Source organism: Vigna umbellata, chromosome 2, assembly GCF_029865625.1.
Source record: "Vigna umbellata cultivar VRB3 chromosome 2, Vumbellata_1.0, whole genome shotgun sequence".
Classification (NCBI taxonomy): Eukaryota; Viridiplantae; Streptophyta; class Magnoliopsida; order Fabales; family Fabaceae; genus Vigna; species Vigna umbellata.
In genome coordinates, this window is record NC_142166.1 from 46,740,519 (window position 1) to 46,763,414 (window position 22,896).

The 22,896-nt window shown below is 34.5% G+C and overlaps 4 protein-coding genes across 9 annotated transcripts; all 4 read left to right on the forward strand.

Annotated features, from left to right (window-relative positions):
* The first annotated feature begins 3,326 nt into the window (after window positions 1-3,326).
* On the forward strand, window positions 3,327-9,360 carry LOC124822822 (Nucleotide/sugar transporter family protein). 5 transcript variants are annotated; one of them, XM_047294893.2, is made up of 10 exons: window positions 3,328-3,756; window positions 3,900-3,976; window positions 5,687-5,848; window positions 5,934-6,067; window positions 6,662-6,792; window positions 6,899-6,943; window positions 7,063-7,160; window positions 7,647-7,754; window positions 8,636-8,692; window positions 8,766-9,360. In XM_047294893.2, the coding sequence occupies exons 1-10, from the start codon at window positions 3,603-3,605 to the stop codon at window positions 8,838-8,840; spliced, it is 1,041 nt and encodes a 346-aa protein (XP_047150849.1). In that variant the 5' UTR covers window positions 3,328-3,602; the 3' UTR covers window positions 8,841-9,360. The 5 variants fall into 5 exon arrangements, with proteins under 5 accessions (XP_047150848.1, XP_047150850.1, XP_047150849.1 ...); XM_047294892.2 differs by having other exon boundaries at window positions 3,327-3,756; window positions 5,934-6,043; window positions 8,636-9,360; XM_047294891.2 differs by having other exon boundaries at window positions 8,636-9,360.
* Window positions 9,361-12,222: 2,862 nt separating this feature from the next.
* Window positions 12,223-14,731, forward strand: LOC124836734 (uncharacterized). 2 transcript variants are annotated; one of them, XM_088107137.1, is made up of 5 exons: window positions 12,223-12,628; window positions 12,740-12,839; window positions 13,076-13,175; window positions 13,423-13,511; window positions 14,028-14,731. In XM_088107137.1, the coding sequence occupies exons 1-5, from the start codon at window positions 12,352-12,354 to the stop codon at window positions 14,359-14,361; spliced, it is 900 nt and encodes a 299-aa protein (XP_087963263.1). In that variant the 5' UTR covers window positions 12,223-12,351; the 3' UTR covers window positions 14,362-14,731. The 2 variants fall into 2 exon arrangements, with proteins under 2 accessions (XP_087963263.1, XP_087963264.1); XM_088107138.1 differs by having other exon boundaries at window positions 14,034-14,731.
* A 276-nt stretch (window positions 14,732-15,007) lies between these two features.
* Window positions 15,008-15,902, forward strand: PDE334 (ATPase, F0 complex, subunit B/B', bacterial/chloroplast). Its single transcript, XM_047311923.2, has one exon. The coding sequence runs from the start codon at window positions 15,121-15,123 to the stop codon at window positions 15,766-15,768; it is 648 nt and encodes a 215-aa protein (XP_047167879.1). The 5' UTR covers window positions 15,008-15,120; the 3' UTR covers window positions 15,769-15,902.
* A 3,453-nt stretch (window positions 15,903-19,355) lies between these two features.
* LOC124836736 (Protein kinase superfamily protein) lies at window positions 19,356-22,560 on the forward strand. Its single transcript, XM_047311921.2, is given in 5 exon segments — window positions 19,356-19,738; window positions 19,838-19,929; window positions 20,042-20,515; window positions 21,394-22,312; window positions 22,314-22,560. Coding segments are annotated over 5 exon segments (1,869 nt in total). The 5' UTR covers window positions 19,356-19,378; the 3' UTR covers window positions 22,338-22,560.
* The last annotated feature ends 336 nt before the right edge of the window (window positions 22,561-22,896 follow it).

The window sequence follows — 22,896 nt, forward strand, 5'->3', positions numbered from 1 at the left end:
AGAAGAACTCAGAACTTACCTATTTCCACTGATGCACATACGCTTCACCTTGGTTTGATCTTTTAATTAATTGGTTGATTAGTAATTAATTAATCCCTTAGGTACCTGGTACCATGTTAGTGTCGTAAAGAATAGTTTGTTTTAGATTATGTTTGAAAATAGTGGTGGAGAAAGGTATGTAGCATGGTTAGGTATATGGTCGAAAAGAGAATGGTAGTGTAGGGCTATGAATAGAGGAAAATGGAGTGCTGGTCCAGCCAGGTTAAGAGGTAGTGAAGGCCACGTGATGGTGCAAGGGAAATGGGAGATTATGGTATTCAGTGAAGACTGCACGAGCAGTGGAAGAGGTTGTATCTGGTTGTGGTGCGGTGAAGGTTGCAAAGTTGAAGTAGTAGGACCCTATAAATATGATAGGTCTAATTCCTTGCTTGCCCTTTACCTGGCATTGATTACTGCTCCCACTCTCTACAACTCACCATATCCAACACTTGGGTAACCATCGCTCTTCACAACTCCCACCTTTGTCTCTCCTCAATCTTACTTTTCAGGATAACGATTACAGTAATTCTCTCAAACATCTTTACATTCATTTCATTTTACATCTATTATAAGAATAAAATACTCAACATACCATAGGACTGTATGTTTTCAAATGATCATAACAGGATCATTTTCACTCTCCCTTATTTATTTTCAAACTGAATTGTTGCTTTGATTTGAACACATTTATCACATTTATATAAGTTTTTTTTTAATTTTAATTAAAAGTCTATTTCGAAACGTATAAACACATAGATAAAGTAAAAAGATAACTGATTGCATTTATTGTGAATTTGAAGTTTTATTGTGATAATGATATTTCTTTAAGATGTATCCGTCCATACGATTTAAAAGTTGGAATATTATAACCAAGACTCTACACTCAAAACTATCATAAAATAATAAAATTTTGTATTTATAAAAGAAAAAAAAAACACATAGAATAGTATGCAATGATTGTGTGTTATTCTAACAATTAATTCCTAAAAATATAAAACCTAACTCAACTTTTACCCTCTAATCAGGATTTTAAATTTATAATCAAAATTAGTGATAATTTTCTACTTTAATTAACACTTTTTATAACGAAGGGTACTGTGTAAAAAAATATTGAATATCAAAATATATATCATGTTCGATAATGAAACAGTGAATATTTATCTACTAGAGTAGGACACCTCCTCGTTTGGGTGTATTTATGATGTAATCTTTGAAGCAATATATGGAAACATTTATATTTTTATGGAAAAATCTTTTCGAAAGTTTCCGTTGGAGTGCGTCATATGGGTGCAATTAGGCTTAATTTATTTAAGGGAAAAACGAGTTAGATAAAAAGTAAAAAAAAAAATTACACAAACTTTAGATGGACAGAATACTTATATTGTTTTATATGTTAGTTTTTATCTGTATTTATAACATAATTTTAACGGTGAAAAAAAAAGTATTCTCGTAGTAAAATACTATTAACTAATTTTATACTAAAAAACATAATCATGAATTGAATATAAACTAAATAATTGAATAAGTTCGTTTTAAAATATTCAAAATCTTGTATTTTGTATTTTTTTCATTTAATTTTTTTTTTAAAATTATTGCATTCTTTTGTTAAAATTTATTTGTATATGATAACTTGTCAACTTAATTACTTTTTGAATTCTAACATTGGACTGTTGATCCTTAAAACTCTTCATCTTATCTCTAGATTTTTAACATTTCTAATTTAACTTTATTTTAGAGTCTTTGTAATGTAACTCCACTTCCAAAAATATTTACAAATTTAAGTTTATAATTTAACTTCATATTTTAAATATTTCTCACTCAATTTTATATAAGACATTTCATTTTCAATTCCAGATATTAAAGAGCATGAACTCACCCACCTTTCGAACATCTTACATTTTTAGAAGTTTTCCTAACTTCATTTTTCTATTTTTAATGGTCATTGGTAAGTTATATTATGAAGCTTTTATTACATGTTCAGGTTTTTTAATTTTATGTAATATTTAAGAAATTAAAAGTAATAAATATTTACGAAATTTGGGAATGCAAATATTATATACTTTTGGTTGCTTTAAAATGAATTTTGTATTATCTGGTTAAAATTAAAAGCTATCCTCTTCTTGATAGGTGAAATAAAGTTTGGAAATATAAAATTGATTTTAACAGAGTAGCAATGTGAACCGATGGATTCGATGTCCCTCTCGAATCTGGAAGGCGAAAAGATTCTGTTCTAAAGTTTATTCGATGGCCCACTTCAAGGAAACGATGTGCATCGACACATTATCACTATGTTTTTTTGAGTTCCCAAACCAAATTTTGTTGTGCCTAACTTTGTCTTCGACTAAAGGACAACAAAACTTTGGTCTTATGGGAAGCACTTATTCTTCGTTTAAGTAAGTAACTCATACTTTCAAAACGAGTTACCTCATTCCATTTGGTTTGAATTCTTTAATTATAATAGTTATTAATCTCTTTCATTTTTTTTAGTGCGTGAAGCATGGATAATTAATAATGGCATGGAGCAAATAAATATAGGCAATAGCCTCTCAGATTCATTTTGTGAGTTGCATATATTCGATATGCCTTCAACTGCTGAACCAAGCAACTAGATGTTTAAGAAATTGAATTGAACTGATAATGTGAAAGCACAATAGCCAAAGCATGCATGGAAATCCTTGTTGATTGTTGTCAGGAACATTGACTATGGTAATGTTAAATCAAACTCTTTATTGCAAACCATAATTATTATATACGTGCAAATCATGATTACCTGCTTGAATTTCTCATAAAAATCCAGGACAACTTTCTTTCTAGAGGAAACAAAGTGAAGACATTTCTGATCTTTCTTTTACGTGTTGTCCTATTAAACTGCTACAAAATCTGCATTCTTTTGGAGCTCTCTTGTTAATATAGCTGCTGAAAATTCAGAGTAAACAGAGAAGTCCTTCCAAATAAAAGGTAGTAAGACAACTTTTAAATTTTAAAGCTGTTTCTCACACATTTTCCTAGGGAAAAAAACACTATATATAAAAACTTTTATATATATTCCTGCTAAATTTGAAAAGAGACTTAGTCTAAAAACATTCAACCGTGTCTCTGTATTTACTGATAGTGTAGTAAAAAACTGTTTGAGTATGTAGTAAAAAATCAAGTTAATTTTACATGTAATAAGATACGGCTTGTTTTAAAAATATAATCAAAATTAGAAATTAGACAAGGTAGTGTAGTAATTTAACTTAAAAAGATAAAAATATTTAAAAGAGAGTGGACATTCCTTTTTAAGATTATTTTTCAACATGTTTGTTCATCTATTTCTCTCTTCGTCTCACAATTCGCCCTTCGTTCTTATTATTTTCCCTAATTTAAAAAGTTTATAAAATATTGTGCTAAGAAATAATTTCTCATCTCCCTTTTACCAATCGGTATCTTGAATCTGAATCGGAGAAGAGAGAGACGCCGGCGGGTTTCGGCAGCGCCATATGAGAAGTGGAGGAACCGAGTTTAGTTCCTAATCGCTAGTTCCGAATCGCGAAACTCAGATATCGAGGTTTGAGAATTGCGGAATGCCTCTAAAACCGTCCTATTCGGCGGAGAATCTGATGCTTCCGGTATCCGATCCTCCCAACGAAGAAGACAGAGAGAGGCTTTTGAAGAGCGATAGTAAGACCTTCCGAGGACGAAGGATTTACGCTGCCATCTCTTACATGTCATGTGCAGGTTCAGCTCACTCTTATTATTCAGCTTTTGGTGCATTTTGTATTCTTTTAATTCTCCAATTATTTAACTAATCGCAAAAATTTCCGCGTGCTTTTACATTTTGATTAAGTACTTGCTAATCTCAGGTTTTTGTTGCCTTGTAGTGCTCTTGATACTGTTCAATAAAGCTGTTCTTTCCTCCTATGACTTCCCGTCTTCGAGTATCGTCACGCTTCTTCAGGTTGTTCTGCATTTTAATTTTCATTATTATTATTTGGATTAAAATTATAGTTCTCTCCACTCTGAACAATAGGAAATTATGAACTGGACTAGAATGTCGGGGGAGGAAAATGTCTGGGACTCCTTTGTTTGCCAAAGGTTGAAATCAAATGGTTGGAATTGGACTATGATCAGGTTCATAATATATTTGATGTAAGGGCAAATCACCTGTTTGGTCCTGAAACTGTTAGGTGCTGAGAAAATGGAAAGAAAGTCCTCGGAACTGCAATCAATCAGTCAATCTCTTTTACATGCAACATGTGATTTGAAGTGATAACGTTAACGTATATTTTAAGAACTTAGATGAAAGAGTAACAGTTTGAAGGATTTATTTGGTTTTTCTTGGTTTTAGGAAGCTGTGTGACAGAGCTTGACACTTTTCTTCAGGGAAAAACATTGTAATTTAATTTGTGGCATCACTTGCTTGAAAGTGTAACTAAAATAACTTTGTTCTCAATTGTTCTTAAAACCAAGAATACAATTGATAAAAAAAAATATCTTTTTCCTCATCTTCTGACTACAAGAAAGCTTGGCTAATTATTCTCGTGTTACAGTCCTTAATTTCTCAGTGATTGAGAATCAATCTACGGGACATGTAAATTAGGTTAAACTTTCACCTTGATGCCACTTTCCATGATTAAGGGATAAAATTTATGTCAAAGTTCTTTGGAGGACCAAAATGATGACTCATGTGGCTTTAGGGTATGTTTGGAGGGAAAAGGGAAGAGGGGGGACACATTTAGAATTTAAATTGAATGCACAAATGATGTAAAGGTTTTTACACCATAATACAATCACAAATTATCGTGCATTGACTTCCAGTCGCAAATTTTCAATGGCTATAATCCAATCATAACTTGCCATGAAAGATTAGTTTGTAATTTTTTTAATAAGTACTTTAAATGTCATATTTATGATTATTCTTGATTGTTTGCTGTATTTAATTTTTTTCCACTGCATGAAAATTAAACTAATTTATGGGTAAATAGTATATGCACTGAGTGTAAAGGATTCTTTCACTATCATCTATTCATGGACAGTCATGAATAATAATTTGTTAAATTTTACAATAACTACCTTAGATACCATATGATGACTATTTATCTATTGACAGTACATAGTAATTAAACTCTAAGTGTATACTAATTTATCATTTTATTTCTTTAATCTTAAAAATTTATCAAACTAGAGAATATTTTTTTGAAAACAAAAATTTGTCCTCCCTTCCCATTTAGGAGATTAAAATGGAGGTTTAATCTATAAATTGACTGTGCTACACTAAGCTCTCATTTTCGCTTTATTTATTGACTCTCACTATTTTTCCCAGTCTGCTATTGTTCATATCTTCCTCTGTTTTGCTCTATCCATGCTTCTGAGCTTCTTTCTCAACTGAAACTTAGGTTTCTTGCAATCAAACAAAATCCGTACAGTAGTTGAAGTTCTTAAATTAAGGTTTATCCAAGTTAGTTAAAGAAATAATGCAAAAGCTACATTTCACACATTTGATATAGAAATGATATATTAAATGTAAAATATGTAGGAAAGTGTGTGGTTTCTATACCTTGGTTGACCACTCTGGCCCTGCAACTTGAATACAAATAAAATCATCCTGGATCTCCATTAGACCTTTTTCATACTTTTAAACATAATTCTATGCTTCTTACCACTGCAGATGGTATGTTCATGTTGTTTTCTTTATGTATTGAGGCGCTGGAGGATGATTTCTCTCATAGCAGGCGAATCAGTTATTACAGCAGATAACTCGAAGAAGTTTGTGCCACTGAGGACTTTGAAGCACACTCTTCCTCTAGCAGGAGCATATTTACTTTACATGGTATGCCCTTCCTTTTATTTGTAGGAAAAAATTTCTATTGTAATTTTTTCTGTTTTTTATTTTTTCATTCACTTCTGTTCAAAAGTTAGTCACCATGGAGTCTGTTCGTGGAGTAAATGTTCCAATGTACACCACCCTTAGGAGGACCACAGTGGTATTTACAATGCTTGTAGAATATATGCTGATGGGGAATAGGTACACATCTTCTGTCACTTTCAGGTAGATTACCCTTTTCCAATTGCATGATATGACATACAGAATTACAGATCCGTATTGTGCTCAAATAAATCTTTGATGATTTAATGCATGTGAAATTTGGTGAGGCATGATGAATGTATAATTTAGGTAGAGTGGAAAATGTTCCACAGTCCTAGAAATATAATAAACCATTCATGTCTCTTCTCCTAATAGCTTATCCTAACATAGAATTTGACACTCTACAACCAAGTGGTTAGGCTCGTGCATTGTGCATTGTGCATTGTCGATACCTAAGCCCAATAGCCTTTTGCAAGAAAGGGCATTGGGAGACTAATTTAGTGACAATATTTTGAGGACTAAAGCAGCGAAAAAAGAATCTGAAGGATTAATTTGGTGGCTAAAACTTTTTAGGTACTGATGTTTTGTAATGACTCATGTTTCTTTGGAGGCCCAAACTGAGTCTTTACTCAAAAGAAAAATAAATGGTTATCTGTTTATTTGTATATCTCTCCCTTTTTCCATTATAACTCAATGAAGTTAAATTTCAAAATTGTTCTTTGATTGAGCATCTCCCTGATTCCTTCATTTAACTGAAATTTGTAAGGTTGTTATCAGTGTTGGCTTGATTGTCTTCGGTGCATTTATTGCGGGAGCACGGGATTTCTCCTTTGATGCCTATGGCTATGCCATTGTTTTCCTGTCAAACATCAGTACAGCTATATATCTTGCAATGATAGCCCGTGTTGGTTGTATTCCTATCCTGTCTCTCGTTCAGAAACTGGAAGTTCTATACCTTTGTCCGTGTAGTTGGACTGCTGTTTCTTATTTTTTTTGCATTGTGTCTTTTTTCAGGAAAAACTAGTGGCCTTAATAGCTTTGGCCTTATGTGGTGCAATGGTAAGCTGATCGATTGTATAAAATGGCCTATCAAACTTTTATTTTCCTGGTAAAAGAAATCACGCTTGGTTTTCTTTTAACATCTCTGTGACTTGAAATATTTTTTTCTTGTGATATAGGTATCATATGTGGGCCCTTTTTGGTTATTTGGACGTTAGTACGGGGTGACTTGAAGATGACACTCAACTTTCCATACCTTTTTTCACCTGGTTTTATTGTATGTTATGCTCGGGCTTTCTCCATTTACTAATTAGCAGTATTGAGTTATTTGCCAAAATATACTTTTTTCTATCCTTCAAGTTGTCTAGAATTAATCATATAATCAAATTTCTTCTTCCCTCTTCTGCATTTTTATAGCTTGAGCTATTTTCTGTCTCATTTTGTTGGAAAGAGGGTTATATACTTAGGTAGTAAAGTATACTTGAAAAAGTGCAAACAGACCTAGTCTGATTTCTATCATGTGTTCCACATGGCTATTCTGTTGACAATTTGATGGTATTTTGTAGCAATCTGCTGGAGCATTTTGGCTCATTTTAACTGCGTGACCAAAGTATTTTGTTTCCATCAATTTAAATGTCCATAACGTTTGATCATAGAGAAACAACTGCTGAATGGGTTATAGCAATCTGGTTCAAGTTTTAAATCAAGATTCCTCTTAATATTTATATTTGACAAGCTGTGTTTTTATGTGTTTTGGGTGCAGGTTGTTTTACTTTTTTCCTGCATACTTGCTTTCTTCCTGAATTACAGTATTTTTCTGAACACAACTCTCAATTCAGCTCTGACTCAGACAATATGTGGTAATCTGAAGGTTTGTTCAGTCGTTAGCGGTGTTGCCATAAATGTGTTTTGTATTGTTCCAGATTGGCACTGATAATGTATAAGCGTTCTATTTTATGGTGTCATCATAGTACCTAATTACTGCATTGATTTTTGCAAGGACTAAGTGGGTGGAGTCAATATTTTCTGGTAAATTAAAAATTTGACCAATGTTAGGGTAGAAACAGAGGTGCGTTGGTGCACTTCTTGCCTATTAAAACTTGGAAACTGGGGAAATCTACTAGTACTTTTTGGTGTGGAATGAGAGAGAGAGAGGGAGCAAGTATAAGGAACTATTAATTGCTTATGGACGTTGGTTCGTGTTAAGAGGATGGGGGTGCGCTTGGTTGTGAAGCAATTCAAACTGTACTCTCTGAATAGTGAGGGGTATTTAAATATGAATTTGGCTCTCGTATTCATCAGAGAGGATATATTTGAATTATAAATGTTCATTAAACAATTGATGAAAAAGAAACATAACTTAGCATATTAGTGCAGAACAGTTGTTTCTGATTGATGGGTCATAGTAATGATCTTTGATTGACATTGGAAACCTTTAATTAAGACATAGTGCTAGAGTAGGATTTTATCTTTGGTTGCTCTCCTTTTTATTGAATAAAAATATGCCACTTCTCAACACAACATTGTGCTTTGTTTTTTATTTTAGAATACAACAAAGATAGAATATGTTTACCTAACGCTGCCTACTTAAAACTTACCACAATATCTTCATTTTAATTGGATTAAGGTATATATTGTGGTGTAAACTCATTTCTACAGTCCTTACATTCATTTTAGATTATTGCAATAATTAAAGACTGTATTTGAATTTTATGCACGGACTCTAAATATTCTGAATATATAAATGTCCAGGATCTATTCACTATTAGCTTTGGCTGGATAATTTTTGGTGGGCTACCATTTGATTTTGTGAGTACTCTTGTCCCGACTGATTTTTTATCATTCGAGGTATTTTTCTTGTTCATATGCGTTTTTGTTGCAGTGGAATGTAGTGGGGCAACTTCTGGGTTTTGTGGGCTCTGGTTTATTTGCCTACAATAAGCTCATCGGCAAATAACTCACTCAAGTTTGTGCAGTTGATGTCTTTATTGTTTAGGGACTACCATTTACATCTGTTATCTGACCTTCAATACATCCCTTTACAAGGAGAACCTTTAGAAGGAGAAGAATCTGAATTGATTCTACACGTACTCTATTCTAATTTATTGGGAGATTTTGTTGAGTCAAAGTTGACATCAAGACATATCTCATGGCCTTAGTATATTCTCCCTGCCTTTGATCTAGCAATGAGTTCACCTAGTTTATTTGATGAATCCATTGCACCCCTCTCCACATGACGGGGAGGGAAATTTTTTGAGTTTACATGTCTTTATTAATTTTTTTTGGGAGGTTGAAGAAGACGGGATTAGAGAGGGACGGTAAGCTTAACAGTTTTGAGGTTCGAATGTAGGATATAGATATCCATTTCTGGACTTCACACGTGTACCTGTTCGTTATGTTTTTGGGAGAGTAAGCTAAACGGTTGAGGGTCAATTATAAGATCATATTTATATCCCAAACAGAACTTATGCGCCTTCTCTTTGGTCTGTCAAACTTTTGCCCCCATGCATCTCATTTTTATTTTACAACTCTACAAATAATAACTACGGGAAAATTACGAAAAATTGCTTACCTAATAGCTGAAATGTCTGCTATTCTTTGACAGCATAAATGTACGTTTAGTAATTTTAAAAAATATATAAGTTACCAAGTGGAGGTCGGCCAAAAAACTTCACGGATCAAAAACGAAGTTAGGTAGCAATAAAAGCTGAACTCTTTTTGTTTTACATGAGGTTACATGAGTTCAATTTAAATATATTCATAAATTTGATGATTTTTATAATAATTACTTTAATACTGTATTCGGATGAAGTATTTTTTAAAGGATTATTCAATATTTTAGAAATTTAAAGTATTTGATGACGAAATATGTTATTTAGGTAAAAAAAATTAAAAATATAAAATTATAAGAGTATTTTAATTATTTAATTGTAAATTTCACAAATATAAGAATTTTAAATTATTGTTGCTCTTTTTCTCTGACATCTAAGTATTTTTTTTTACGATATTTTTGTTTTTACTCCTCAAAAATTATATATTTAAAAGTAAAAGTTGTCACTAAAATTAACTTCTTAAATTTGTATTTAGTTTTTTATTTTTTATATACACTGGAAATTAAATTACCGTGTCTAAATTAAGAAATTTAAATTAAAAAGGTTTGAATTGATTCATACAAAGAAAAATTTGAAATTTATAAACTTAAATTAAAACAGTACCAATTACAAACATCACCAAATTCTCAAAATTTTAAAATTTCTCACTCGATCCAACTTAAAGATTTTATTAGCATGATTTATGATTGATTAATATTCTCATCAATTACACCAGCCATATACGTAAGTTAAACTCTTATTTTATTAATTAGGAAGAGTTGCCATAGAAAGCCATAGTTTTGCAATAAATTAACTTAAATAACAATAGTAATTATAAATATTTTCCCTCAAAACAATACTTACTATACAATTAGAGAAAAAAAATAAGTTTCCAGCTAAGGTAATATGATATGATAAAAGAAAATAAATGTGTATATGTGTAACAAAATTAAGGTCTATGTGTATCATTGTTCTTTTTTGGTTTAATACCTCTTTTGGTCCCTCGAAAGGGGGCAAATGTTCAATTGGGTCCTACCTTTTTTTGGAAGTTCAATGTGGTCCTAACTTTTGTAAAAAGTGTGCAATCAAGTCCTTTTTGGAAACGGCGTTGATTTTTTAACGGAGCAGCTGACAGGGTGGACTGAAGTTAGCTACGTGACTGTGTGAGGGTAATACGTGGCTGTGTGAGGGTGATAAGTGGCTGTGATAGATTCTCCAGCAGCATCCTTAATAGTGAACCACACGATTACCATGCTCCTGTGAAACAAACTGCTCTTTCCATTCCACAAAACAGTGATTGTTCACGACCATCTTAAAGAGAAAACCAGCAGGAGTTAACAGAACACCAGATATGCACTTGTTTTCAAAACAATGGCAAAGGGTGCAGACCCATTGGATTCACCAGTCCAAAAAGACAATCAACCAAATCCATAACATAGAGGAAGAAGCTTTCAGCATACCATCATCCTAATACAAACAACCTTTTGAACAACCTCAGTCTCCCCACTACTAGGAAGAACCCTACTCTGCTTAACAATAATATGAGTACTACATAAAACTAACCAGAATCCTCAAAAACCAAGTACTTTTTCATGTGGGGAAAAAGTCAGAAACCCTAATTAAGCTCGCATACCCTCCAAATTACATCAAACAAAAGAAGACAAAAACCCCATAGAAATTATAAAAGGGTTTAAAATCAGATAAAAACATCCTGTAATGTTCACTAATCGATCCCTTTTTTCCAATCTAGCAAGCCTCCAAAGAGGCACGATCCTCGTCTCCAGAAACTCGAAATGCTCCAAAGTTTACCAAAGCCACAAAAACCTCAAACAAACATATGTGCCTCCGAACAGATCAGAGAGAAACCCTTCAGGAAATCTGATCCAGGAGCCCAAAAATCCAACAGGAAGAGAAAAACTGGGCCTTTGGCTGCTCCAGAGGTGACAATCAGTCAAAGGTCGAAAGAATATTCCAATTGAAAGAAGAAAAGGGGTCCCAATAGAAAGACTGAAACTTTATAGCATACCCTGAGTATAAATGGTGACGGTGATCCCAGATGAGTCAAGAAAGAGGGACAGCGGTAAAGGTTTGGTCTGTGGGAACACTGAAGAGGAAGAAACGGCGTGGGAGGGAAAAGACAGGGGTGAGAGATGATGAAAGGGAAGATAAAGAAGAAGAAGAAAAGTACCTTAAGATTGCCATGAACATGAAGATGAAGAGAAAAGTACCCTCACACAGCCACATATCACCCTCACATAGCCACGTATTACCCTCACACAGCCACGTAGCTAACTTCAGTCCACTCTGTGAGTTGCTCCGTTAAAAAATCAACGCCGTTTCCAAAAAGGATCACACTGAACTTCTTAAAAAAGGTAGGACCCAACTGAACATTTGCCCCCTTTCGAGAGACCAAAAGAGGTATTAAACCTTCTTTTTTATATGTAATATTCTCTTTCTAAATCAATCCTTTAAACTAAGTTAGTCCTTTTCAATTATGCAGCACAAAAATACATACATTTATCCAATATTTTTTTACTGAATAAACATATTTATATATAAATATACACATATATTTATCCAATGCATATATACATGTATTATGTATATAGTATAAACAAATAATAATAATTCTAATTATGTCATTGAGACACATAGATAAATGTCATGATGATGTTAAATTTGATTTTTACTTTATTTCTTCATTTCTCAACCTGATTTTATAAAAATTGATCATTATTACAGAATGTGTTTATTTGTCTTCCCTGACAAGAAAAGGAGAAGGAAGAGAAGGGGGCGCGTAATAACGGTTACAGAAGTTTGGGCGGAACGTAACCGTTCTGCAGAAGCCGCTCTGCAACAACCATTCTCCGCCGATCGATGTCAGTCACAGACGAATGCTGGCTCCGTTTCCACATTAATAATTCGTTTGGTTCAAATTCACAATCTCCCTCACGTTCCTACAAACACCATGGATTAATGTATGACAATCCAGCCATCGTGATGCATGTGGGTGACAGAAGCTTCATGATTCTTTCCAACGGAAGCTATCGGCGATCGTCAAGCATGAGCGTCAAAGACGACACATTTTACTACGACAAGCCTCCTTCCCAAACGCTCAACCTCTCCATAATCAAATTGGACGCCTCTTTCTTCCGTAATTCGATTCTCTTTCTTCTATTTTTGTAACTCTTTTCATTTTTTTTCTCTCATTTTATTTTCGTCAAACGTTCCTGGACATTGAATTCATGCATGATTCTGTTTGCAGGCATTGAAGTCTCAAAGGAAGCAACTGTTGCAGAACTCAAGCAGGCTGTCGAGGACATTTTCGCTCACGTGCCTCTGAAGGGCGCGGGGAAAATATTGTGGTGTGTGTATTAATTGATTAATTTAATAAAGATCTTACGTATGTTTCTGAATGTGTAATTTCACTAATTTGATTTTGTAAATTCTATACGTTTTTATTATAAGTAAAACAGGGGAGTTTTTTCCTTTTTTTTCTTTTTTTTTTTTTTAAATATGGAGTTTCTATTTACTTAATTAGTTCATCATCATAATATGTTGCTGGGTTTTTCTTTGAATTATTATTCATTTGTTTCTGTAGGCCACTTGTTTGGCGGCAATTCTGCTTATCCTATCAAGGACATAAATTAGTTACAGAGACGGATTACCTTCGAGATTATGGCATCAAGGATGGTGACCAGGTTTGTGTCAGATTTATTGAAGAGCCAGCTTCATCCTTGTATGCCTTCAACATAGATTATGATTATATTTTTCGTGTGACTTTGACGTGGCAATACTACATTCTACCAAAGATTTGAAAATGGAGTCTAAACTTGTTTTGTTTTTACTCTATAGTTTCATTTGTATGATGTGTTGTGGTTAGGATGTAGAACTTAGAAGCCTGTAGCTGTTATGACCATTGACTCATGTTTGTTTTGGTCTTTGCAGCTTCATTTCGTGCGCCATATATCTGACACTGACAGTTACAATAAGCAGTCAAAGAAACGATATTTCAATTTGAAAAATAAACGCATGAGGTATGCAGTTTTCAATATAACCATACAAAGCATTACGTTGCCATCTTGCATGTGATGAAATTTACTTTTGTACTGTCATTGTTGAAAATCAGCTCTATCGGGCTATGAGCTATCTACCCTATAACTTTATCTCATTTCTAATTAAACTGTGTTGATGCATTGTGGTGCCTTCCAAATGAAATTCACGAATAATACACGACCCGTTTTAATTTAACCTTTTCAGTTACATGTCAAATATTTAGATAAGTAGATGCTGCAGATTTGTATAGTGTGTTTCTTTATTAAAGGTATACAATTTAAAATCATAGAAGACACCGTAGCTAGAGAGGTCTTAAATATGTGATATGCCTCGAAAATTACCATTATGATTATTTTATTAGAACTTAAATGATTTTCTTTGAAACGGTGTGGAACCACTAAGATGGGAAATTTGGAAATTCGTCTTGTTGAATTTCATGCACGTTGCTATAATGTTCTCAAACAAGTCCTTACACTACTTGGATGATATCAATGGAGGTGCAGGTCATCTCATCAACTGAATATATATCAACGGACAGAACATAACGATGACGAAGACGACATTGGTTTGAATGGTATAGTCATAGAGAATGGGAATATCCAGAATTACAATGCAGAAATTCGAGGAGGAAAGAGCTGGCTATCTGGTTTTTTGGGAGGACTATTCTCACACAGCCGTCTGCCAGTTGTGAGAAGACATGGAACCGAGGGTAGGATTTGCTGCTCAATGATAGCAAGATTTATCGTGGGCAGTTTTAAAAAAATTAGAAGAGTTCTACGCTGTTGGAGGAGGCAGCATCACTCTCGGAGACCCACATGGAGAGAATTTTGATGGAGTTTGCACTTTAATCATTTTAACCTCTTGTCTTTATACCCACTGTAAAGAATTTTTCAACAGTACTTGCTTTGGTTAGTTTATGGTCTTCAGCGATAGAGACAATAATAACAGGACGAAACACGGGCTCGTACCATATTGCGGTTGGACTTTCTCATATCACTGTACAGAACGATGTGCCTTGGGAATTGTAGTAAAAGCTCATAATGCTAAAGTCTATCAGGCACGACATACCTTTAGATTACTTAGTTGCTGCAGTTAGGGTCAAGGCCTACCTGCAATGGAAAAGTTTTTCAGTTGCTTTAATGTAACTAAGGATAATGATTTCCTACCCAATTTGTGACAAGGTAGAAAGTCATTAAAATTGTTGGTTTGTTTTACTCAATTGCAGCTGATTTTGACAGTGACATTCTTGTGCACTTATGCTACGGCATTTTCTTTTTAACTATTCAGTCCACATTCTTGTCTTACTTGCAAGTGAGTTACACCGAATCTGTATATTTGGGCCTAGGGAGAATTAAGTGGATAGGTGTTATTTGGGTAGACAACAAATGGGCCAAGGCCTGATCCATTTAGAAGGGAACATTCCAACTTGTTTGAGTGTCCTTCAGACTCCATTAGCCAGCCACTGCCACACAACCTCATGAATTTGTGTGGCGAAGAATTTAGATAGCCCTCCTCTCAAATCCTCTTCTTCTCTCCAATCCAATCCTCAGACTGAGCTGAGACACACATCCTAATCACCAAGCAGTAGCCATGGCAAACATGATTATGGCTTCCACCAAACCTTTGGTTCCAGTCTACACCAATTCTCGTTCTCCCACATCCAAACTTCCTATTCTCCAAATTTCACTCCCCAAAGTCCCAACCCTTAAACTGAAACTCCCAATATCCAAGCCCCAGATGCTATCCCTCCTGGGCGGAATAGCACCACTGATTTTGGCTCAGCCCTCCCTCGCAAGCGAAATAGAGAAAGCTGCATTATTCGACTTCAACCTGACCCTGCCCATTATAATGGTAGAGTTTCTGTTTCTGATGGTTGCGCTGGACAAAATATGGTTCACCCCACTTGGGAAATTCATGGACGAGAGGGACGCCGCGATCAGGGAGAAGCTAAACAGCGTGAAGGACACGTCGTCGGAGGTTAAGCAGCTGGAGGAGAAGGCGAATGCCGTGATGGCGGCTGCTCGGGCGGAGATTGCGGCGGCGCTGAACGCGATGAAGAAGGAGACGCAGGCGGAGGTGGAGCAAAAGATTGCGGAGGGAAGGAAGAAAGTGGAGGCTGAGCTGCAAGAGGCTCTGGCTAACTTGGAGAGGCAAAAGGAAGAAACCATCAAGTCCCTTGATTCCCAAATTGCAGATCTTAGCCAGGAGATTGTTAAAAAGGTTCTTCCCGTTGCTTAATATATGTATGTAATTTTCATTTCAATCCCCCCACCCCCCACCAAAGAAGAATTGATAGTTTCTACCTTTTCTCCTTTGGATGTGCCTCTTGTTTAATCGCTACACTGTTCAATGTAAAATCCGATATTCACGTATGAATTACCACCCTCCCCGTCCCCCCTGCCTTTATTCTAAAAGTTATGGAAAATGTAGGTAAAGTCCCCACCCGAGCCAAATTGTGGTTGCAATTTCTGACAATTCTTTATATTGTGAGAAAAAGCACCCGTAATTGCTCTTGCAGTGAGTTGAAAAATCTTTTTACTACAGTTGCATTTATGGTTGGGAACCATGCAGCTATGTGCATCCCTTCTCGTTGTATGTCAAAATTTTTTGGTTAAGGCAACAGGAGCAGGTTATCAGCATCATCAGACATTGAGTTATAATTTTGTTTTTGAAATGGGTTGATGTATTTAGTTTGTGACGAAGAATGGAAGCTGTTAATGAAAGACTGCCGGAGATTCTGCAGAACCTTTGATTGTTGTACATCGAATGAATTTATGGATAGAATCTAAGTGGCTCGTTAGGAAGTATCATGTGGATTCGTTTTGTTAATTTGATTGCTTAATCCATGCGAGCCGCAGACTGCTTTCAAAAGCATTTGGCTTTCTGATTTCCTCATCAGAGGTCAGGTTAACCGATGCCTATGGCAACTGAAATTTCACAGAATAACTGAAAAGGTCGTGTTAGAGAGGGAGACAGAACAAGATAAGGGAAATATAGTTAACTAATGCTCCTTAAAACCAATCACTACTGTAATTTTTACGTATTTATCTTTTCAATAGGTTACTGAGAGGATTCAAATCCCATGCAGTTTATTATGATATCTTAGAACCACAGCAAGTCATTGCCAGAAAAAGGAACCTATTAAAAAATTTCTAACCTTATTTCCAGATGGATAACCTCTTCGCTGATAATGCTTCACTGCGTACTTATAGTAAAGACATATTAGATAGACGATATGAAAAACCGAATAAACCGAATGGAGAAACAAGTTAGCACTATCAAATTCTTTTTTCAATAAATTGTTCTAGATTCAATAAAATGATGTAATGTTACATAAACTCTTGAATCATCAAGAAATAAAAGCAATAGCTTAAATTAATTTATGTAAAGTTTAGTACACTCTCAAGTCAAGAAATGAAACAATGTTCACATTGACCCCTACAATGATCGTGTTTTATCATGACAAAAATCATTTAAAAAAAGGTTTCCTATTTTTTATTCTTGTTGAGTATTGGTATAATAATTTGGTTAGTTTGATTCTATTTAATACTAATGAATCACTACACTTTATTATTGGGCGTTGATATTTTGTATTATTTTGAAATTGAAACGTTGAAGTACTATTCTACTAATAATATTTTGTAAAACCTATGCACTACAATTTTTAATATTATTTTTTCTACAGTGGAAATTCATTTGTTTACAATTCCACTCTACAATCAAGTTTATAGAAGTTTTACCATTTAGGAAAACTTTCAACTTTTTAAAGTTCAGACGAAATGTCTACCGAGTTCTATTTTAAGATTGGCACTAAAAGAATAAGTCAACTATATATTGATCCAGGAACTTTTTCTTAAACCTCCTTTTTAGGTGTTTAACTTAATTTGGATGTAACAATTTTACCTCAATTTTCTAGCCCAATTTATGCGCATTAAACATCAAAGTCCAAATTTTGGTAGTTATTCATGTAACGTGAAAAATAACTAGGACTAATAAATGAAAATTATTATTTTAAATAAAAATATAACTGATCAAAATTAAAAAAATTAAAATCACAACTACCCAAAAGCATTCTTGTCGATAAAATTAAAAATATATATATATATATATATACAAACAACATCATATAAATATAAATTATAAACTTATTTGAATGATAAAATCATGGCAAGCACTCGGTAAAACCCAAGCAGAGGACTTCTACTATGCTATAATATGCGTTCAAACAAAATATTGATTTGGTGTTACTATTTTAATCCTTTCTGATTTTTTTTTTATTTTGTTGAGTGAAAGTTCCTTTACGCATAATGGCACTGTGCTTTCATGCTTCCACACTTTATTAACATAATTTTCCATACATAGTTACGTTTACATGATGTGATCTCTCTCTCTCTCTCTCTTTGTTAAAATATTCCATAAAACTATTGAATTATGAGAAACTGAGACGAACCTCATAAGCTATTTACACAAATTGAAACAAAAAATAACGCAATACATCACAGGTTCTTGCAAGACATAAGTAGAATATCGGAGTCAAATATGAATTAAAAGTGATATTTACTCATGATTTGTTTTGTATAGCTCCACTCAAATGAACACATCTTACCTTCTAAAATACTAATTATGACAATTACTTATTCCAATCTTTTTATCAGTTTTTAGCACTTTTCCATCTTTTTTTTTCCTTTTGTAGTTGTAGATACATATCACACGTACTCAATTTCTATATTCTTATAATAAAAAAGAATACACCTTAGTTAAAAATTATAATAAATACTAACTTTAACTTGATTATGCCTATGGTTTATGAATGAAAATCAACCTGATACCAATTTTTTCTTTTACCAAAAGTTTTAGTCTTGTCAAATATCTATAGACAATATTCATCACATCACGTCACCTGTTGAAATGTCATTCCTACCCTTAGTTTAGTTCTGGTTTCTGTTCTTTTTTATTGAATTTCTGTAAACCTAACAATCTTCTCTGCTTACTAAGCCGTTGGTGTTTCTCAGTGTTCACGTTGTCGCTAAAAGATATTTCTTTCTTCTTCTGAGTACGTGCCCAGTGAATTTGGTACCTTTTTCTGTTTCTAATTTTCTTGTTTTTAACTTCTGCATGTTTTTCATGTTTCAAATTTTGTATTTCTCATATATATATTTATATATATATTCCCCTGATTTTTGTATTATTGTATTACTGTTCTTTAGTTCTGAGAAGTCGAAAAGTAGTTTGATGTGTGCATGTGTTAGCATGGTTGGTTGTCTCTGTGACTGAACCGCTACTTTTGTATTGTAAGTTGGAGCTGTGTTTAGGAGACTGCCTCAGTTCTTTGCAAGTAGAGCTTTTGAGGGGTTGACTCTGGCTTTAGTTGCCGCAAGATTGAATCTTTGAGGTTCGGCGAAGGGAAATTATCCAAATGAGTACTATGCTGTATTATTTTGAGTAGTGACTCGGTTTGATTCCTGACAATTTTATGGTCAAATATATTCTTCTTTAAAAATATGGAAGTTATTTTAATCCCTAGAGTCATCTATTTTCTTCCTGCTGAGAAGAGAAAGAACATATACGGCGTGTGACTGATTATTATGGATTATGTGGGTTTTTATATGTTATATTTTTCATGGATTGATGTCTCACCCCTTTTAAGGATCATCCTCTCTCAGCCTTATGGGGGATGAATTTCGGTATGAATATAGTACTCTTTAGTCAATCTTTTTTCTTTTTTACTCCGGTGAAGAAAAAGTATATTGGGATTCTTGACGAATATTCATGATAATTTATTGGATTCTTCTTCTTTTATTTATTTTTGCTGAATTATTTTATGGATGTTACAACATCAGATTAAAGAATGGCGCAAGATATTGGTACTCCACCAGTTCCTTTTGATTTTGAACTCTTGGTTGGTGATCCTGAGAACCTTAGAACTGTCAAAGCCTCATCCAGCAGCACGGACCCATGGATTGAACCTGAAAGGTTAAAACTTAGACACAGGATTGGTCGGGGACCCTTTGGCGATGTTTGGTTAGCAACTCATCATCAGTCAACTGAAGATTATGATGAGTATCATGAAGTTGCTGCAAAGATGCTACCCCCTATCAGAGAGGAACATATGAAGACTGCATTAGAGAAATTTTTTGAGTTATATTTTCAGTGCCAAGGAGCGGCTAGGGTGTTTTGGCTACTTGGGATTTCAATTTTAAATGGAAGGGTTAGCCATGGATTATGCATTTTATTCAGTATATGGGAGATCTTTAACTTCCTTTGTGAGACTTTGTTATATAGCTAATATATTTGTTTATACTCACAGATATGCATCATTATGAATTTTTATGAGGGATCGGTTGGTGATAAGATGGCTAGACTCAGAGAGGGAAGGATTTCATTGCCTGATGTTCTTAGGTAACGAGAGTTTGGTGTGTATGTTAAAATATTTTTACATGTTTATCTTTATAGTACATGGTGGAGAGGGAAGAATATTGGTCAATGCTAAGAGTGTGGTATTGGGCTTCAGGTATGGTATCGATCTGGCTCAAGGTATTCTTGAACTTCACTCAAAAGGGATCCTAGTTCTCAACCTTAAACCATCCAACGTGCTTCTCAAAGATACTGATCAAGCAATACTGGGAGATGTTGGTATTCCAAATATTCTCTTTGGTTCCTCATTCCTAAGCTCAGATACTGCCAATAGGCTTGGTACTCCAAATTACATGGCTCCAGAACAATGGCAACCAGAAGTCAGAGGCCCTGTATCCTTTGAAACAGATTCATGGGGGTTTGGGTGTACTATTGTGGAAATGTTGGTTGGTAACCAACCTTGGTATGGGTGTCCTGTTGGTGAAGTATATCGATCAGTTGTTGAAAATTATGAAAAACCCCAGATTCCTGGTGGCCTTCCTTCTTCAGTTGAAAATGTCCTCAGTGGCTGCTTTGAATATGACTTGAGGAATCGCCCTTCAATGGTAGATATTCTGTCTGTCTTTAGAAGGTATGTTAGTTTCAATGTTCAAAGGAAGTTTCTATGATTAGGTGGCCTTTTTTTGTATGCATATAACCTAGTATGTTAGATATTCCAAGTTACATTTATTTTGGGTCACATGTATTTTTTCCTAACCTTTCTTGTTCTTGACATTCATATTTTGGAAAATTGTTGGGATTTTAACCTTCATTTAACATCAAAAACTGCATTTTCTAGGATGATATCAAAACTGGCATTTGACATGCTCTGTGTCAGTTGTCCTAGGCATGAGTGGGAGTGTTGGTGAGTTACCTTAAGTCACCCTTGATCCAGTTTAGTCGTGGCTTCTCTCGGCTTCCTTAATTAAAAGGGGGCTGTTTAGTCCTACAACAACTAGAGAGACAGCCTAAACCGAGCTTACAACGCTCAGGTAGTCCTCACCAGTTCTAAAAATTCCATTTGTTGATGGTTTAGTGTCTTGCAGTACATTGTCTGAATAAACATAATATTGTTTAGATCAATCAATTATAATTTAAGATCCTACATGACTGCATAACATGTGAAACATTTTGTTTCGTTGAAAAGGCACCGAGACAAAGCATCCGGTGCATATCATCTAGCTGGTGATTTGGTTACTCATTTTGGTAGCAAGTCCCTCATTGTAACTTGAATCTTGCAAAGCTTGATTGTGAACTTTGAACATTTAACAGACAGTGAATTTGTTGAGAATTAAACTATTCTACACTTATGTTTAGAAATAACCTGAGATATTTTTTGTTCTGGAAAGTGTTAAAACAATAATGTTTGAGAAAAGTCTGCATTTGTTTTTTTCCAAGCATGATTATTTCAGTGGAATTCTATTTATATTCAGTAGTTCTTTATTTTTATTTGTTCTGCCTACCTTGCAGCGCACGGAATGCAATGGTCAACGATGGAGGATGGAGATATCTTGGAATTCACAAAACATTAGAAAAATCAAGTAGCACGGGCTACACACAGTGGTCCCTCTCAAAGGATCATCTTCAGGTGGGCGATACCGTGCGCTCTAGAAAGCCTTCCAATTCATGCAATCCACAGAACATGGAGGTCCCAGAAGGAAATGTTGTCGGCAATGCAGATCATGGATTTGTTTTAGTGAGGCTCCATGGAGTTCATGACCCTGTAAGGATTCATGCGTCAACTCTTGAACGTGTCACCAATGGTTTAGGAGCCGGGGATTGGGTGCGCATTAAGGAAGAAGATGATAAACACTCGCCAGTGGGTATTCTTCATTCTATCAATCGTGAGGGCAGAGTGACTGTTGGATTTATAGGCCTACGAACTCTTTGGAAAGGAAACTGTTCAGAACTTGAAATGGCAGAGTCTTACTGTGTGGGGCAATTTATTAGGCTGAAACCCAATGTTCTAAGTCCCCGGTTTGAATGGTTGCGTAGAAGGGGAGGTACCTGGGCTACTGCTAAGATTTCTTGGATCCTACCAAATGGATGTCTGGTTGTCAAGTTCCCTGGCATGTTGAACATCTGGAATGCACCAAACACTTATTTGGCTGATCCCTCTGAGGTTGATGTGGTTAGTTTTAAGAATTGTCCAAATATGATAGAAAAGTATCAACATGTTGAGGATCACCACTGGGCAATTAGACCTGTTCTAATTGCATTTGGCCTTCTTAGCACTGTTAAACTAGGGATTTCAGTTGGAAAAAAAATTGGCAGGAACATGAATGTGAATGCAATGGAGAATGAAAATCATTATACTGATAGCCAGAATGCTAGCAGCCCTACATCTACATGGAAATCTTCAGTAGCTAACATCCTTTTCAGAGAAGGTAGTTAACATGTCCACTGGGCGGTAGTTTTACCCCTTCAATCTCAATATTATTTCATCAGCTGTTCTGCCATGTTGCTGTTTGACAAACATGTCACATGAGAATTGTAATTATGTATAGATGCCAACACTGAATGTAAAAATTGTACAAATGCCTTACAAACAAAAATAGCCAGCTATGTTCATACTTAGTTTCCACAAATGCTGACCATAATGAACACTGGAAAATTCATGATATACTTGTCCCTGAAGCATTGTTTGACTGGATTGTACCGTTGAAGTTGTGAAGTATGTTGATAAATGCTTGTAAGAAACTCTCGTATACACTCTAAACACGTTCACTAAAATTTCCATTAAGGTATTGCTTTCACATTTTATTTAATGATTTTCTATTATTTTCTAATTTAATTGAGTTTTACGTATTCTCTCCATTTCTTCTTGAACTACTGCTTTCAAAGTTTAAGACAATATTAAATTACCTTCTTTTGACAATAACATCTTAATTTTTATCTAGGATTTAATTATTACATCAACTATCTCATGGCCATAAATCTGTCATTTCTTCCATTAGCACAGTCATTGATTTG